At 38.3% G+C, this 19,741-nt stretch overlaps 1 protein-coding gene across 2 annotated transcripts in view; it reads right to left on the minus strand.

Moving 5' to 3' along the window:
- The window catches only part of gpc1a (glypican 1a), an 86,936-nt gene that overhangs the window by 22,606 nt on the left and 44,589 nt on the right, over nt 1-19,741 (minus strand). For both annotated transcript variants that reach the window (XM_088616494.1, XM_088616503.1), the window contains exon 3: nt 21-412. In XM_088616494.1, the coding sequence (XP_088472620.1) occupies nt 21-412 (392 nt within the window). The remainder of the gene's footprint in view (nt 1-20; nt 413-19,741) is intronic.

A 19,741-nucleotide genomic window follows, 5' to 3' on the forward strand; every position in this document is an offset into this window, starting at 1 on the left:
GAAAGAGCCAGATCCAGTACCTGGGAGACCTTGCGCACCACCTCACTGCTGACCCCCAGGCCCTGGACGAAGGAGCGGGCAGCGATGAAGGCGCGCGTGGCCTTCAGCTTCAGCTCGCGGGGCACGTCGCCGAACGGCCGCAGCGTCTCCGTCTGCTTCACGGCGCACTCCAGGTACTCGTCACCGAAGACGTACTGGGGGTTCTGGGCCTTGAAGAGCCTCTCCAGGAGCCGCACCCAGAACTCGTTGAGCACCTCCTCCAGGTTGATGTTGGAGCCGCGGTAGTAGCGCCGCAGCTCGGCATACAGGTCCTTGAAGAGGCGGGCGTTCTGCGTGTACAGCTCCCCGTACACTGCTGGAAAAGAGTCCTGCAGAGAGCGCTCTGACTGGTTCAGCAAATCCAGGAAGTATCCTGCAGGGAGATGAAAAGGAAGACAATGAACAAAAAGGCAAAAACGAACATTTCTGATAACACATTAATAAGAATGATGAATCTGTAACAGTTAACAAGCAAAGCATATAACTAATAACGACCTGTAACTGCAAGAGATGTATTAGTTACCATTTCTTTCTATAAATTAATACATGAGCCCCACAATGACTTTTAACATTCTGCATGCCAAAAAACTTTTTTCGACAAACAATGATTTGACTGATCTAGTCAGTATGCTTTTGCAACATGACATCAACATTGTTTATTAAACTGGACTATTAACACTTAGCACATCATTTTTCAAACATTAAAAGTTACAGGCAAAGTAAATTGTACAAATCAGTAATACATGAACAATAATTTTTATTTTTGTCTACAAGGTCTAGTAATGGAGGCAATATTTACATTTGGTTGTGATTTTCCTTCTGTGCAGACAAGAGAAAATCATCCATGTCTCCCAGGAACTGACCATTAATAACACAGTGCGTATGACTTAGAGGACTGTCATATGACAGTCACCCGTCATCATTCCCACAATGCCCTGCAGCATGACTCAGCTTTGACCACACAAAGTCTGGGGCCAGTTAGTTTTAAACCCATTGTTCAGTGTATTTTGGGCCAGTATTTGTACCCTGGTTAATCCACTGCTCTCTCTAACAAACGTGTTAGCAATTGTGCATGTTGGTGATGGAGAAAGGTTACAATACGTACAGTATCTACATAATTGCTTATACTGCAATGAGTTAAGTAACATCAAGTCAAACATGTTTAGAAACTCTGATTCATAATGGAAAAACGGAACTGCACTAGCATAAAATAAAATTATATCATTTCAAAGCTTTAAAGGAAACCCTGGAGGAAGTATAGCCATATTTTCCTGTAAGGAGCAAGGAGGAACATATTTTATAAATGATGAATTTATAAAAAATGTAAATTATTATAATAATTATATAAGTATATCAAATGAATATAATGCAATTACATGAAACTGTAAATGTATACATTATGCAAAACCAATGTAGGCAATTCTAGTAAATAATTAAAACAGATTCCTACATCCATGAGATTTTGTGGATGCTGCTTTGCTAATCTATGGATTCAAATGCTCACAGAACATGCTCACGCTTGCTCACACAAAGGATGCTTTAAGCCAATACGAGCACAACGAAGAAAAAACAAATGACGCAGAAGCTAGTCATGAAGCATGACCCTGCAATCTGTTGGTCTTTTACTGTATGCTTCATTTTCTTGGAAGAAGAAAAAAGGAGCACAGTACTCTGACCTCTTTAGTGTATGAAAAACATCTGACCTTCTCATCACAGACTTGAAGTTTCATAATCCTTTCCTTGTATAAGACCTTGTTTGCTTTTAGATACATTATCTTTGTCTAGATGGACACCTTGAGAAAGCCAAAATTCTTTCATTTACAGGGTGGTTAGGTAATCCTGATATTTCTTCCGACTAGTAGAGTTAACCCCAGCCGTTTCAATTATGCAACATGTTAGTATTACTGTATATGATTAATATAACCTACTCTTAAACCGTACGGCCATACTGTATCTGCTCCAGTTTATCTCTGCCTGTAATCTTTAAAACATTGATGTGTTGCATTCTTTTAAAAGCACCCTCACGTCACAATGTACAGCACTAACATATATCTGTATCAGATAATGGCATTGGGACCAAACTCGTCAACAATTCATGTGGCTACGACAGCAATCAAGCCTCAGGGAGCATTTGCCTTTATAATATAAATTTGGTGAAATAAAGGTTATAATTTGAACATTTGAATAGTAACTAATTTCTAATTTTGAGGACTATCCCACTGAAAATGAGACCATTCTAATACAAAGTGTTCATTTGTATAAATAACAATTCTTGGTGTCATTCCACATGAACCCACTACAAGTCGCTGATCTTTAACTTTTTTAAGCCTTTTTAATCACTTTCTGTAGGCATTATCATGCTTTCAGTGCATTCCATTATTTTTAGGAACAAGTAATAGGTTTATTCCATGCTGAAAAAAAGAAGAAAGAGAACACAACGTTTCGGCTGTGGAGCCTTCTTCAGGTGTGAGGAAGGCTCACACCTGAACCTCATACAAGAATTAAAAATCCTTATATTTAACCCTATGGACTTATTCAAAATCAAGTGTAAAATATGAAAGAGAAGACGCAAAAGAAACTACAACGAAGTGCTTTAAAAACTAAGAAAAGGAAACTTAAAAGAAAACTTTTTAAAGCTTAGGATTGTGGGCAGCTGGTTAGATTGTTCAGATATGTTGCTAAGGCTTATACCATGTCTTCTTTGAAGAACAGCTGGCTGAGATCTTTGAACCACTTACTGCAGCTACTAAAAGCTAAGCAAGTTTGACAGGCACATGGTCTCCTCCCATTTCCAAGCATCCATAGGTTTTTATATTTCAGCTTTGGGGTGTATTTATTGCATTTGACTCAGCTATTATGACAAAAGAGCCCTGACCCTACTTCTCTATACAACATGTATAATTTTAAAACTTTTAATTTAAAAACTTGAATAGATTTTTTTTTTACTCAAATAGTCTCCAAAGATATATGTAAGACAAGCAGTATTTACATTCTGTATAGCAGCAAACTCTTTCATGTGCTATGTAACATCTACAGTAAGTTTATTGTGATCTTTCAGCACTTTACAGGAAGACCACTTGTTTTTACTATAAAAAAGTGTCAGTTACACTAAATATAATATCTCAAGACTTCAGTTTCACACTCAGAGTTGTATTTCCAGCAAGAGGAAAGATACTCATGATAAAGCCTGACTGTGTTCAGTGTCAATCAACACAGTACATCATGCTCTGCCTATGACTCTGGATCAACCACACAACACTAACGATTACCTTGTCATTTTTTAAGTGTGAAATTCATTCAGATGTGACAGACTTCATTGGAAAAGCCTAACAGATTGAGAAGGACCTTGATGACACACTCATTGGTTTCAGTATTAATACTACAATTCTGAAAGCCTAGAGCTTCCTAATTGGCTATGGCCCTGCAGTTGTTAAAGTGGGCAAAGGCAGGAGTAGAAAAATGTTAACTTCTCAAGTCTGGTCAAAGACTGAATTAGTTAAAAAGCGGTGCACGTCAAAAGGATTTTTATACAGTAAAATAGCTTGATGGAAACTGAATTCCGAGCTCAATATCACATGCTAGACACCATCTGTACATACGCAGGAACAGTGTAGGGACTAGGACAGGAATAAACATAAGACCCACAGAAACACAGACAGCTCCTTAATATCCTTCTCTAAAAGTACTACAGAACACCATAGCTATCTTAAAAACAAAAATAAACTTTCAATTCATGACGCATTTCCTTGAACATTTAATTTGTACTACTACAACGATGGTGAATCACTCAACTCTGTAATATATTCTTTTTTTCTGCTACTATTTGTAAGTACAAAGTGCCTAGGTTTTTGCAAGAAATCTGCAAGGCAGCTTTTAGAATTTGTCCCAGGTTCATTGAAAAAAGTCTGTATTTTAGATGCCTAATTGATTTAGGTTATTAAAATACAGCACTGGATACTTAAAAGGCTTAATAATGTGTTTTTGTTTAGATTAACAATCAGGCAGTGTGTGTACTGGTAGTTATAAGTGCAATGCGAGGAAGTTTCTTTGTAATGGAAGAATAGCTTAGTGAGTGACTATTATTAAACGGTATGTGTGCATTGGAGGAGGCAATGACCTTTACAAACCCATGTGTTTTTCAGTGCTTTGTCTTGTTCAGAGGTATTAGTGCCTGCAGAGCACGTTAATTTTGAGTCAAAGTAAAAAGACTTATAAAGGTTAAATCTACAGTATATATCAGAACATACAGTAGGTACATGGTGTTACTTGATCCAAAGAAAATTACGTATGCAACTTGAATTTCATGAATGGTCCACATTATCTAGGCTTTACTTGGGTTGAAATCACCTGATCAAGTCTACACATATCGCTCTTTTCCTTCTTGCTCCATGAACCATATCACAACATGTGGCTATACTATTGCGCCACAGAGACTTACACCTCAGGCACTTTGCTCTTCCCTATCAGAGACAACACGTTGCAGAGACTGAGGCATGGTACTGTATGTGAAATCACCTTCACCCAGTCTTTATGACTGAGTAACAGTGAACTACAGATGGGACCATGTGTACTGTATGCTACCAGGATAAAGGTTTTACTGTATAGAAAAGATAATAAAGGCTAAGTATATTTCAGGGAAACAGATATTTAAAAAAATGTTTCATGCCCTTAACACTCTTTTATTACCATGACTAAAAAATGTTTAGCCTTATGAAGCACAGTCTTCAGAGGTTAATCTACTACACTGGACACTAGTCTATCCTTATAAATAACTATTGCACTGCATGCAGCTGTAAAAACTGTAAAATCTGCCAATAAAGAACTGTAGCCCAGCTTGCGTTTGCTGAAGCATAAATCCTGTGTCCTTGTGCATCCTTGATAATGACAAAAGTGGGGTCCGGTGATTTTTTTCCCTTTAATATTATCCCAAAGTAGAGCATGGGCAATTCAACACCGGAAACCTAGAGCAGGGAACTAAAAGTACATTAAAGCTGTAATTAAACGGCAAAGTCAAATCCATCTCTAGAATGCATTAAAGAGAAAAAAAATCAATTTAGCGCAATCATGATTTAAACAAACAAGAGAACATACAGTTATCAGGCAGGCAGCGTCTAAGGTTTAACACAACTGTGTGGTTTCTGTGGTGCTGAATGAGGGTAACCCATTTACAAACAGAATGAACATGTAAATTGGTCCTTTGACGAACATTTGGGGATTTCATTCAAAATGTAATGAGGTGTTAGAACATAAGAAAGGTTCCAAATGAGAAGAGGCCATTTGGCACATCATTATGTGTTGTCCAGTTCTGTCCAATTAGAAACAGGTTCCGTATGGTATGATCCAGTTTGGCCTTTGGTTCGCAAGATAAAACTGACCAATCATGACATATTTCCTACTCAAATTCACAAATAAAGCAATAACAACAAAAGCATCAAAACTGGCAGCTGGAGGACTCATATCTGTGGACTCATAATGTCAACGGATAAAGTGATGGATGAGAGCATCACTTTGATTCATGAATGTTGTACAATGGTTTGCTTCCAATATTCTTTAAACAGAATCACTACAAGATATTCCACACATACAGAAGATACAGCACACACACACACACCATGTTATATAATACACTGTGTTGTATAAAGAGATTAATCTGGATTTACAAAAAAAACATCCAAGCCACTGTTTGACCCAGGTTTAACAAATGCCAACTGTACTGGCCACCCTCTAGTGCGAGATACTGTACGTGCAAGGAAACAATTGAAAACATAGTGGTATTGTTTTTAGGCAGATGAAATCGAATTCCTCTGCACAGAATTCACGTGGCCATATACTTTGAACAGAGTCTCAATTACTACTTTCCCTGTTGTGTGGTGACAGTTCAAACTTTCTCTCATCAAGTGTTGACACTGTGGCTCTCAGATGTCTTCTTTCTCTTTCTCACTTTCACACCCTGAGATCATCTGTGAAAGTAATGGAGCTGAAACCTTAAAACATCCCCTTGCCATGGCAAGCCCTATAGTGATACAGTACATCTACACAAAAAAAGAAGAAATCACAATTATAATATGATTTGAGTGCAAACAGAGCATTTCAGCATGTAAAATTTAAATATCTACAAAATGTTGTGTACTGTATGTAACGAAGTGTGCAGAAATTTCACATTCCAACAGTTGGGACCACTGTGGTTTTCAGTAGACACTTAGAAATGGTACCAAGACAAACAATTACTGATATCTGAACTACTTGAATAAACATGTGAGTGGAGCTAACAAGGTGCTTATTTCTTTCGAGCTTTTTACCTCTTCTCAAAAAAGCCTGGTGCCTGAATGTCTAATGACTTTCTGCAACAGTGAGAGAGGAAAAAGTAATGATTTGATATCTTGATTTATCTTCTCCTTGTTATACTTCACTTGCATTTCAAATGTTTGCCTTTGCCATGTTTACTTTGGCTTTGCCATAAGACGTGACTGGTTTCAGAAGACAATGGTGTTACATACTGTACTAAAAGCCTCATCATCTGCATTGCAGCCAGATGAGGGCGTGCAGTCATATTATCACAGCATGCAAGTTAGCAGAATTGCATGAAACCGCTGAATATAGAACACTGAGTAACATCCAAGTACTCAGTACAAAATAAATTATTGAAGCGAGTCTTGTGAGGAAGGCTTCACTCCCCTAACCTCCCAGAAAGAATATAATCAATTCTGAGATAATGTTCCCTTTGTCTTAGTCCTCCTAAGAGCTCAGTTTGAAGACGGTGGCAGAAATATCTGGATCCTGCTCATGGGTTTACAGGAGCAATTGGTTTAGCTACATACCTGTCCAGGGCAACTGGCTACACAAAATGAAAAGTATATCCAGTTAGTTTACATATTTCAATTCACCAGACAAACTGAGGTTAGTGCAGAATATTAATTTCAGTAAAAATGTATTCTTTAGTGCTTGCAAAAAAAATCAATTACAATGTCAATTTTCAAAATGTCAATTTTTGAGAACACATCTTTGTGAAAGAAATAAAAGATAGTTATTCATGGCAAAAACACTAAAACAATGGGCCATTATTCCTGGATTTATTAACTCTAATGTGTGAAATGAGCCTATTGTGCATAATTTAAAAGTGTAAATATTACTGGAAATGTCTCCAGAGACTCTCTCGAGTCATTCACAGTGGCTGTAACAGAGGATCCAAATTCCACAGTTCCAGGACTCAAGCATTTGGATGATGGCTAATAGTCACAAAGGCTTGAGAAGTTAATTCACAAAGCAATGGTAATGCATGTCCTAACCATTCTACAAGTATGGCATTCCAAACCAATGCAACACAAAACAGAAGCTTACTCACTGAATGCCCCCTGCTGCATCTGAAAAGAGGTATTATCAGGATACTAGCTTGTTCATACTTGTTATTCAGCTCTGACTACTGCTTTCTCTCAAACTCACTGGACTGCATTACACTGCCTGTAATGCCATGTCTCTCTTCAGATGCGTTGCTTTGAAGATACAGCACTGTGAAACCCTAATGAGACATTGTCAATCTCTCCCATACAACAGTGATATTACAACATCCCTCAACATTAAATGTCTTAAATGCTACACTGTTACAAAGCTGCTATAATTCCTTTGAAATTAGTTTAGGCAGCTGCCCACAGTGTTAGTGTTTACGTTTAAACAAATGCATATATACAGTATGTGTATTCATAAGATCTTAACTGATACTCTGGTATGAACAGATAAACAGAAAATAACTCAATGGAATATTCTCTGTGCTCCCCAGCTCCTACTGTACATTCTGTGTTAAAAGTGGAGTCTGCAAAGGGAGAGCTCACGCATTTGTATCCTGAGACAGCTTCCCTTTCCTCTCAGCTGTGCATGTTACTGAGCCCATCATTTTCACTGACAGATGTGGAAATGTAATGACATTAATGGCAGCATAGCTTGCTGGAGGTACTGTTAATTTGCGGTTAGGCCAGTGATAGACACTCATAGAGAGATAGAGAGATACAAGAGGAGAAAGTGGGCACAGGCAGTGGGGGAAGGGACAGATTTGATTTCAGTAATTATATTTGTTCACTTTGACAAGTGGGACAGATTGAATTAACTAAATGCAGAAGGATTCTGTGGCAGTCACAAAATGGCAATAGTTTTAAATTATTCCGCTGATGCAAGCATGAGCAAGCTGTCTTTTTCACTTAGCTGTAAATGGCTTTACTGCCCAAAAGCAGATGGGAGAAAAAAAATCCAGCTGACCATTGCTAAGGAAAACCTCAAACTGGAGGCGCAGCTCTGGCTGAAGAAAAAGTGATGTGTAAGGAAAGACTATGTAAGCATTAATCTTCAGCAGAAGACAGACGCATTACCTCTTCTGTCACGGCAACCATTTCTCCTATTAATGATAAAACAATAACACTGTCCTCTTGAAACCTGACAGGATGCTTTCAATGAAACAAATCCCAAAAGGTCTTCTTGTTGAGCCACACAACATGAATTGCCATCAGAGCAGAAATTCCTGTTTCTAAATGAATACATTTGAGGAGTGTGGTTTACTGAGTTAATGTGGAAGAATAAAGATATACAAATAAAAATAGCAACAAGATGACTGTGGGTAACATTCTAAAAATCCATATTCTAATTCCCATGAGTGCACCTCTCCTCCGTGAGCTCTTTCCTAAGTAAAGGGCACAGCGTAATTTGTTGGGGAAGCGTTCACTCCTGTTGTAGCACTGCTGTGTGCCGGGCTGCCAAGGTGAACTACTGAAGCATGCAGGCAGCTATTTATCAAGTTCTCTGGCTTCAGGAACTCATAGATACAAAGTCCAGCCTCCCGGGTAGCTCCTCAGAGGGGGACCACAGTGTAATCTGTGTTGCAAACAAACCGTGCCATGTTTGCATGTTGTGCCCAGAGGACACACCGATATCTTGGTTGTGATCTGAAACAGCAGAGAAAGACCCGATTCAAAATTACATCCAATTTTTTTTTCCCAGCCGCCCATTCACACTTGAGGCTCAAGGCAGTGTAGTGTATTCATCCTCATGACTGAAAAGGTGGCAGAAATTTTGGTAACCCGTTTCTGGAATGTAAATACTTTGAGGCAAAGAAGAAAATACATAGAGGTAAATCATATGATGAGAGGAGGTGAGAGCACAGAAAGCGTAAGTTAAAATCTGAATTTCATTTAATGCTTTGACAAGGTTCTGACTTCTGAGCTGTTGTTTACTGACCAATTTCTGTTTATAAATTCCTCAAAGTTGTCTATGCTGACATGCATCACTGAAACTGGATTCAAGCCTATTTAAATCTGTCAAGTACCAGATGAGATCAAAGCCTTTTGTTCAGTTTTTGGATTCAGAAACTTCACCAACAATAGCCCATTTTATAATAAGAAGAATTTAATTTTGTATGTTCCTATCTCACACGATGGGCATGTACAATGCTGAATAAAATTACATTTGATAGACTAAGTATATTTTACTATAAGTCCTATGTTACAAAATTACATAGATAGACCATCTAACAATATAACAATATAGAGTAATAGAGTATCATGGGATTTTAAGTGTTAAGTTAAACTGACTTAATTAACTCAGTTCATATAGCCAAACCAATTTTGCTAATTTCCGTCCATGAATGGATATATTACTTCAATGAACAACTACTTTTCAAAAAATTGTAGCAGTCAACTACAATAAATGTTACATTCTGCATGACCCAATCATTCCAGATTAGATAAAAATGCAGTGATATATTCAGACAAACAATAGTCCCTCACTATCGGAGCGGATATGAGGGGAATTTGTGCCATTTTCATTCAGGACAATGCCTCAGTGAATTTCTGGATGTCTGTGAACACCTGTGATAACCTGTAGGACAAGCAAGATGGTAAAAGCACCAGAAACACACATGCAGTCAATTTAACAGCACAGTTTTCTATTCAGTTGTTATAAAAATAATCTGCAGCTACAGTACCATTATAAGTGACGGAAAGTTTTAAATCTGTTTGATAGACATGTGTTACTGTGAAAATTTATATTTTATCTTTAATTGAACGTTACTTTTCAATGGTTTCAAATGCAGCCCAGGACAACTACTCTAAAGATGCAAATTCAGTATATCTGGTATGAACAGCAGCTCTAGATTATATCTTTGACACATGTTTGCTTTTATGAGGCTTCATAAGTGGGTTTTCTGCACAATGTGCTTTGTCTTGCAACAAACATTTGCTTCATTATTATTTTTGCTGTCACAAAGTAGCCCACCAATGGCAATGAGATTTTTCACGTTATCTAGGATACCATGCATAAAGTATAAGCATAAGTAGACATGTTGCATGTTTTCAGTGCATTGGATTAAAAATGTAAAGGTAAAGAAAGGTCAGTATTACACTATTGGAAATCAAACATAAACAAGGTTATATGATAATACAGTGATCACACATACAGTTTACTGAGCAGATTTCTGAGAAAATATTTCTGTTTGAAAGTAATTTGTCGTTAGTGAAATAAATTGGACCTACGCACACTGTGAAAAGGCTGCAGACAGGTCCATTAATTTCACTAACAAGAGATTACAAATAAAAAAAAAGCGTTCCTTATATTTTATGTACAAATCCTTGCAGTATTTAAAAATATATACTGTATATGCATATGTAACACACACACACTGAATGCCAAATCTCAAAAAGACATCAAGGCAGCATCCAGATGCCAAGCAAAACACTATTATTCTGGTTGCCACCTGTCAAAAACAAAATACCTTCTGGCTTAAGCACCTGTTTATGGTCCAGCTCATTTCTGAGACACTTAATGTCTCCCTACAGCATCTTTTTTTTTTTCTCTGATCCCTTTCTGCCCTCTTTCCTAGCTCCCACACCCCCCTCCCACCATCACCACCTCCACCTCGTTCCCAGCCCCCTCCCCTTTACCAACCCAGCGCAAACAGCTGTTCTCAGCAGGCACTGGCGGCCAAACCTCACCAAGCGCCCCCAGCAACTGGCATGCGCCCATCACCAATAAAGAGCCGCTTAAATTGAGCTAATTTGTTCCAACTGGGAGAGCATGCACTAGTAAAACAGCTGACAGGAGAGAAATGCAGCTAGATAAAACAGAAAAGAGCATTGTGAGGGAAGAGGAGAGATTGGGGGTGGAGGGGGGGGGGGGCGGGTGTTGAAGTTAAAACTCTGGAGCTAGAGAAGTAAAATGGTCCAAGATCTGCTTTGTTGACTTAAGGATGATTATCATCGTGTCTGAGGACTGAGTGATTTTCTAAATCATTATTTTAGCATAAGAGCAAATGATTTGTTTCCAGTATCTTGTACTGTATATAAGGCCTACAGCAGTAGAGTTCCTGAATTTATAGAACAGTCACTTCAGCTAAAAGAAGAAGAAAAAAGGGCAGAGGAGATTAGTGGGAAGCCTGAAGGGCACCAGGTCATTCTCAGTAGGTGCAAACTAACTCCAGGTGTGGCAAGGTTACAATACCTGCTCTATCATCCCAGTTCAAACATCACGTTTATTTTCAATAAAATCTCAATAAATTTTCAATAAAATTTTCAATGCTTAATCTCCCTTCTATTTCTATTGGTCCAGTTTGGTTTGGTTTCCAGTTGCGTTTTTCTGCATGCTATTTTTGTGTTCTATGCATTTCAACACACTGAAAAGACACATGGTGTATTGTTTTACTGGTACACATGGCTCACCAATTCAAATTATTTACCTAACTGGATCAATTTTTCATTATTTCAGGGTATTACGCCACAACTTCAGTTCTCGAGTGCCTCAATTGCACAATATTATTGCCTGTCTTTAAAGTTAGCTACACAAAGCCCGGGAAGAAAGTTAGGTTGCAGCAATTAAGACAATCACTGATTCACTGAAGTACCCAAAAGCTCAGCTGGCATAAAAACAAGAAAATTCTGCGGCCCTCTGGGACCAGATTTTAACACAGCTGTCTTAAGCAAAACAGTCTGTAAAGCACAATACCAAAAAGTGTTAGTCAACTGTAAGTAGACATCATTCCATCAGCTTAGGACAGACGTTCCTTTCTTCTCAGGAAGCCCTCTCAGGTTTTGCCATCAACCGAATGTCTTTCATAGAATGCCAGTGGGATTCAGGGCTAAATTGACTGCTTAGTCAGGTTAATAGGTCATTAATGCATGGATGGAAACAAGGACAGAACCTCAGCCACAGTAAATCGGATATCTTACATCCATGAAAGGATTAAATGACAGCAGATCGGCTAGCTTTGCCTTTTGGGGTGATTAACTAAAGACAGGGATCCACTTTAGAAGAAACTAAATCCTGTGTAAATCACATCATCTCCACCAGGGCTTCTCCCAATGCACTGTAATTAGAAAACAAAGAGATTTCACATTCCACACGTTCCACAGTAGTTAGTGCAGCGTCTTCTAGCAGCATGGGTGCTATGTAATTAATTTTGGTAACAACTAAAAAACTCAGAAATGCTCCCAAGCCTAATCCATGTCTCAATCCTTTCTGCCACTTTGACAAAATCTCACTGTTTCAGAACACATCTCAACTGCTTCTGCAGAAATCTGGGAAACAACACTACCAGAATTAGTAAAATATTAACGTGTCTAATGTCAGTGTACATTTAATCTTTACACAGATTAAAACACTTTTGAATCCACAAGAACAGCATCCACACAGATCAATCAGATCTGGTAAGATTTGATAAAATACTGAAGCCTTATGTGAACCACTGTAAGGGGTCAGGTTTCATTATCTATATTTTCCCTACTTCTACTGTATGTATAACATGTCAATACATTTGAATGCATTGTTGAATTCCCTGGACTTCCTACATTTCAACTTTGTGTACAATGACTGTTCCTACAAAAAATAAAGTTTATATATTATATAGAAAATTCATGTATATTTTCATTCCTAATCGCTAATTATGCAACTGTTACTGATTAACATGTTTTTGTACGATGCTATACGCCAGGGATCGGCAATCCTGGAGAGTCCTACTGAATTCTGCTATTCAACCCAGTTAAATTCTGAAGTACTTCAGCAGATCAATCAGTTACCTAATTAAAATGAATTAACAAGCTTTCCACACCTCTAATCATTGACCATTTAGTGCTCCCTATAAAACCTGGAGGAATATAATAATTTAATAAGTCCTGAGTTTATAAGATTAAAGGTCCATGTTTTTTTTATTTGAATACAAGTATGGTGACTACTCTGGGTAAATGGACATGCTAATTATACTGTATAATAATAACAAAATGATAATGATGGTATTACAACTACAGTAACTGCACTGAATGTTCTGAGTGAACATTGCAAGGATTTTTTGGGACATCTCTATCCACCAGCACTAGATTCCAGAAATGCCATCAACTAAGTAAAGCTCCCTTGATTAAACAAGATGGATAATCCCCATGTAATGATCTAAGAAGAGCCACCAGAGGGATTGATTTTGCACAGTCACGACTACAGCTGCTAACGTGATTGGGAAGCATGGGAAACTGACAAACATGACGACAACCGATAGAATCATAAAGTGATCATGAAATTATGTCAAAGTCGAAATGTCTGAAATAAATATCATTTCTAAATTGTTTTAATGTAGTTTCCAAAACTAGAAAGAATATGTTAGGAGACTGGACGTCACTGCTGCAAAGACTGGTCTTCAACAGACCTTTCAGCCTGATAAGATGATAAACATATACAGTATCTTAACTGTATGAGAGAATATTCATACCACAGGTTTGTTTGTAAAAGGGAATAAAATAAGATGAAGCACATGGTATAACTATAAATAAAAATATGTAAATAACCTTTCCCCCTCACAACTTCCCAATCTCAATGATTTAATATTATGATAATATCATAACATTATATAATAACATTACCCAGATCTCTTATTTTTTATATTATTTAACTTTTATAACAGCAAAAATATTCCAACTTTTACTTCAAACCAGAATCTATTACCAGTTTGGAACACAGTATTTTCTACTTTGGTCATCATTTTTGATCCGATGGCCTAGTAAATTCAGTGGCCATTATAAGGGACATTATATACAGTATCTGTCTCATCCATGTAACTCTTTCCAGGAGAATCTAATTCTCTGCGTTCTTCGTGCTGAAGCAGATCCGTTGAATTAAAGCATACTCAGAAATTGTGGCAGGGAAATAAAAATCAATAAAAAACTATTTCATTTACAATTACCTGAGACCACACGTGGAACCATTACTACAGATATGATCTTGATTCTGGGTGAACACTGTCCTTAATCAAGTGGATTCTTGGAGCAAAGTTTTCCAATTAGGGTGCAGAGTATGGGAAAGGAAAACTACTGTATAGTGTACCTAAAGTCCCCAAAACAAAATAAAATGAATAAGAGCATCTAGGGGGCTAGGAGATGGGCTAATGAGGATGCACTCACACGATTTACTCATGTGAATACTTTGAAAATATCTTGAACTGAATGAGATAAAAAAGAGTTAAGGAGCAATATCCCCATTGTGAACATTATGCTATCCACAAGGAACCCCAGAGTTACACAGGGGAAATAAGGAAATGTTGTGCAATAACCTTGGCAAAGACAGAGCCAGACCCACAATGCATACATATCATTGATGTACAGTATACTTCCAGAACAGATACAACCCAAATTGATCTTTCCCAGAATTCCATGGTAATATACTTCATTCATGCCCTCAATGAACCCCTAATCCTTGTACAGAGGTTACATCAGGGAGCTTGTCCATCAAGTATTCGATCTTTGTGTGATAGGCAATGCAGAGCTTAGTTCTAAAAATGCATCATAGAAAAGTAATACCCTACACTTAAATCAGGCCCACACCCATCAACTAAACTGTGCCAGATGTGCACGAGGCCTGTCTGTAGTTGCTCCTGCTTGTGTGACTGTAGTGTTTAACTCAATTCAATTATTAACACATAGGTCAAATGATAATCTCAGGAGTCTCAATGGATTCTCTGCAAACTTCACTGCTTCGGCTGAGAGAACAACTGAATAGGGAGACAAAACCGCAATATCCAAAGGCATATGGTAACAGAGTAGAAGGATGTAGGCATTTTTAAGTGAAAACAGGCAGAAAGCAGGTTTGTTTCCAAGAATGGGCAGCATCAAGAATGAAGAACTATGCAGCTGTGCTTAGCTGACTAGGTTGGCATAGGACCCAGTGGCACATTGGGCTCTGGTTTCCTGCTGGCACAGAAGAAAACAAAATCCTTTATGCTTGGTTTAGTGCTCTGTGCTGCAACATCAACTTGTAATAAGATGCCCAGAAAGGCTAAGCATTGAACAACTGAGATAAAGCCTGTTCTCTTGGGATCAGTACCTTGGAAACCACTGTTAGTTTGGTTCACCTAGTGAGCCGATTGCAGTCTGGATAACAAGACTAAGGCTTGTACTCCTTCAAGAAAAAATAAACTGGATACACGAAAGCTTGCTGCAGTTTAGATAGCAATAAGCACAGAGAAGCACAACTCCAAAATGCCTTCACTTTGTAGCTTCAAAAACTCATAATTAGTATCCACTCGCAGAAATAATGCTGACCACATCTTATAGAAAAAACAAAATCAATAACGTACAGAATTAGTTATCCTGATAACTATAACTGGCATGGCAGCCATTATCTCTCTATATAATATAGAAATCAACCATTACTGTTTAAAAAGCTCCTGTACTTTCCACAGAATTGAACAATTTATTAGAAAAGCAAAGATACTAATGGCAATTTGAAGGGCATTCCAAATCCCAATATTATTGAACATTTTCTTCTAGGTGGCTTGCTCAATGAAGAAATGAGGTTTGCGGTTACCCTTCTCCTTGTAATGTGCCACTTCCGTTAACTGAGTGAGAAGCGCTACAGTACATTGATCCAGGGGTGCTTAATGCTTTTAAAATTCCATAGCAATCTGGATTGTCATTAGGAAGAGATCCAAATGACATCCACAGCCATGGTATGGAATACAAAACAAACAGGAGCAAATGTGAAGACGCAGCTGGGAATGCTCAGGTCTGGCAAGCAAATCACTCGTTGTTCATGCCTGGGCCAGTCTTCTCTGTGTACCCAACCAGTCCAGTTGCTAGGCTGTTTTTGCTGGATAAATATGACATCACCCAGTGATTTCATCTTGCACCATAAATCATGAAGCCACAGCAGTGGTCTGGGTGAAAACCACAGGGAATGTGCTTGAACCTCCTTTTTCCTTGGTATGGGCTGTCTGATTCAATTTGGTAAAAAACTAAATTGGCCCACCTTCAAAAGCTAGGGAGGTACTCAGCAGAGCTTAAATAGCACAGTCTTTTCCATCACATGCTGTCCTCCATTTGGAATAATTTCAAGGCACACACCAGCCTTTCAAATTTGTTTTAAGCCCGGCTCAGGCAGTCACTTCATGTGTAAATTCTATCAGTTGAGTTAAAATGCATTCACAGAAATTGCATAGAAGAATGGTCATCACACAAAGTCTCTTTTTTTCAAATTCTAACATGCTCTATTTGGATACAGTAGTACCTGCTGAAGAAGAGCCTCTTACCTAAATCTTCAAAAACAGTCCCTTAGAATTCTAAGGTGGTTTATGCACCAGTTGCTGAACAGAATCATACGGACAAAGTAAAAGCTGATGAATTAAAGTATTCCTTTAATTTTCTTTATGCGTCGTCTACACTATACAGTATGTAATTGTATGTAGGTGGAGAACCTACAGTACGTGAAGAAACCTAAAAAAAACAGATTAGAAACAGATTCTTAAATACAATATTATTTTGGATTAATGCTTATCTTCCTTTAATGCTGTATTCCCTGCAGAGACAGGTACTGTATTTATGGACTTCTGTCTTTTTTCAGTGGTACAGCAAAAGAGTGATCCCCAGTGACACTTGCTGATTGCCATGATAGGAAATTACAGAAGAGTAACAGAAGTCTATTTTTTACTTTCCAAAAAGCAAGAGAAATTTAAATCAGACTAATATCCACACAGCTTATAAAATTAAAATGAGAAAGAACGACTCTGCTGAACATCTTCAGGTTGACTGCGTTTAGAGGAAAGTAAACATTTTTAGCAAAGCGTCAAAACCAAGCATAAAAGGCTTCTATATTTCTCTGTTTCTCCAATACATCTGGGTGAATGCCTGTCTGCCTGCATCTTTTCCCATGGCATGCCCGCTGTCCCTAACACGCACTGACGCAGGACGCCTGCTGATCACCCCGCAGTTGCTCGGGGGTCGGGGAGGGTCAAACGCTCATTTCCCCGGCAGCGCGCCCTGCCTGAGGGAGCCGGTAATCTGATTTCATGCTCCCCTGCCATGGGGGCTTGTGGCAGATTACAGCCTCATTAGTGTCCCGAAATGGGCAGCAGTCCCACCCCTCTCTAGCCAGCATCCCATTGCCATCACATTTCCTGCCTCTGCTCACTCAAAGATGACATTTCACAGCAAAGACAATGAATCATGCTTTGTCTCATAATGAAAGTCATCCTACTGTTCTATGCACAGTATATAGCATTCCACTGGAATGCCTTGAATTGTCTTGTCACTAACCATCATAAATTGAACAATCAGACTAAATCCAGTATAATTATGTATACCAATACTATGGTGAGCCTTTTGTTACAGAACTCCGTCTATTGGCTCAGCATTAAAAATTATGAATGACTTGCTGTTTCTTTCTCTCTTTTTTTCCATATACTGTAATGTTCAATGTTTTCTGTATCACAAGGAAGTCTTGAATTTGAGCACACAATAGATCACAATGATTAACCATGTATTGTATAAGTGTGACATATTCCTGGACATTATATTTTCTTGCTTGTCTTATGTATTAAAATATACAAAGGTTGATTCATTACATATTACAGTATTTACAGAGTTTAGATCAGCTTACAGCAAAATGAGCAACAATCTGGCACTTGTTACAAAGTCTAGGACAAGTGCCTGCATTTAAGAAGTAAGGGTGCAAATACTCATGTGTCACCACAGTTCCTGCTGAGAACAGAGCTGAAAATTAATGGGGAGTCAAGGATCCAAACAGACAGTCAAAGATAACAGAGCATGGAAAAGCATTAAGCAACCACAGGAAGATGTGACAGCAGCACAAAAGGTGAAAAAATATAAAACTATTCAAAGCTTGAAGGGCAAAATACATAAGACAAGGAAAATGACTTACGAAGACCAACACTTCCCCCCCACGCTCTGTAAATTTCTGCAACTGGCGATCAATTGATCACCCAAGGTTTGCAAATTCTGTTCTGTCCTCCTTATCTTGTTTCCAGTATCCTGGAGTCCTTGCACTGGCTTCCGGTCAAATTCCGTGTAGACTTTAAAATCTTCATGATCACCTATAAGGCTCTGCGTGGCTTGGCACCTCAGTACCTGTCTGAACTATTATCGCCCTACTCCCCACCTCGCAACCTTCGCTCTTCTAATTCTGCTCTCCTTACTGTCCCCCAAGCCCGTCTACATTGTATGGGTGACAGGGCCTTCTCCTGTTATGCCCCCAAGCTCTAGAACTCTCTCCCCAAGGATATCAGAGAGTCACCGTCTCTAAACTCCTTCAAATCCAGACTCAAAACCCTCTTCTTCAGAAAAGCCTTTACTTAACTGGTTCCATTCTTTACCCCTCTGCTTTTCTTAGTACCACCATCCACAGTCTCCTCTATATATTGTAATTGTGTTTTATCTTGTGTATTCTTCTTATTTATTATTGTTGTCATCCAGTAAAGTGCTTTGAGAAGCCACCTTTAAAGGCGCTATATAAAATAAAGTTTATTATTATAACTTACGAAGAAAGGGGTCTTGTATAATTATATTACACACTGCAGCTTCCCAAACACATTAACACCCTTTTAATGACTGTAGGCCTCAATTAAATCTTGATATACACACTTACGACTAATTATGGCTGCTGCTAATTGCTACAATCAGAGAGCCTCAAAGTCTCTACCCTGGTCCTCCATATTCTGCAAGACCATAATAAACAAGAAAAAATATCATTTATGACTGACTTAGAAAGTTCTTGGTTCAGAGGCCTGTCACACAGTACAGTGACAGGCCTGGCACTAGCTTATCTTAAATTATTATGGAAGATGACAAAAGGAATTGTTGTAGGTTTTCCTGGCTTAAAGTTTCAATTACATGACCATGTGGTTAATTGATTAGGTTATATTTTGGATCATTATAGGTTTTCTGTGGGTGCACATTTCAACATACAATACACAGCAAGAAATTAAAGAAAATAAGAAGTCAATAAAATAAATCGTGCAAGAATGTAAACCTTATTCTTCAAATATACAGTACAAACCTATCAAATCAAATAACAGACAACCTGAGAGCTGAGTGGAGCTACAATATAAGACCAGAAAGTACTTTGAACCAGGAGAGCCAGAGCTCATCATAGCTGGGCTACAACCTGATAGTGGATGACATGTCCTAGCTGTCGGCAACATTTACTGTATAGCTGGATTCAACAAAAATATACAGTTATCAAACTAACTCAAATTCACATTGCAAAGTACTAGCAGAAGCCTTCCACAAACCAACACGTTCCTGTTTTACCAGAGCCCGCTAAGAACACAAATCAATAACTTTTCATCAGAAATTACATCTCATTGTAAAAACATGCCACCTTGTATGCCAAAGTTTTAAACAATTTTGACGAATGTACATTTATCAGATCTGAATCGTAAGTGACCGTACCAGAATGC

This window comes from Lepisosteus platostomus, chromosome 2, assembly GCF_059453375.1.
Source record: "Lepisosteus platostomus isolate fLepPlt1 chromosome 2, fLepPlt1.hap1, whole genome shotgun sequence".
Taxonomy (NCBI): Eukaryota; Metazoa; Chordata; class Actinopteri; order Semionotiformes; family Lepisosteidae; genus Lepisosteus; species Lepisosteus platostomus.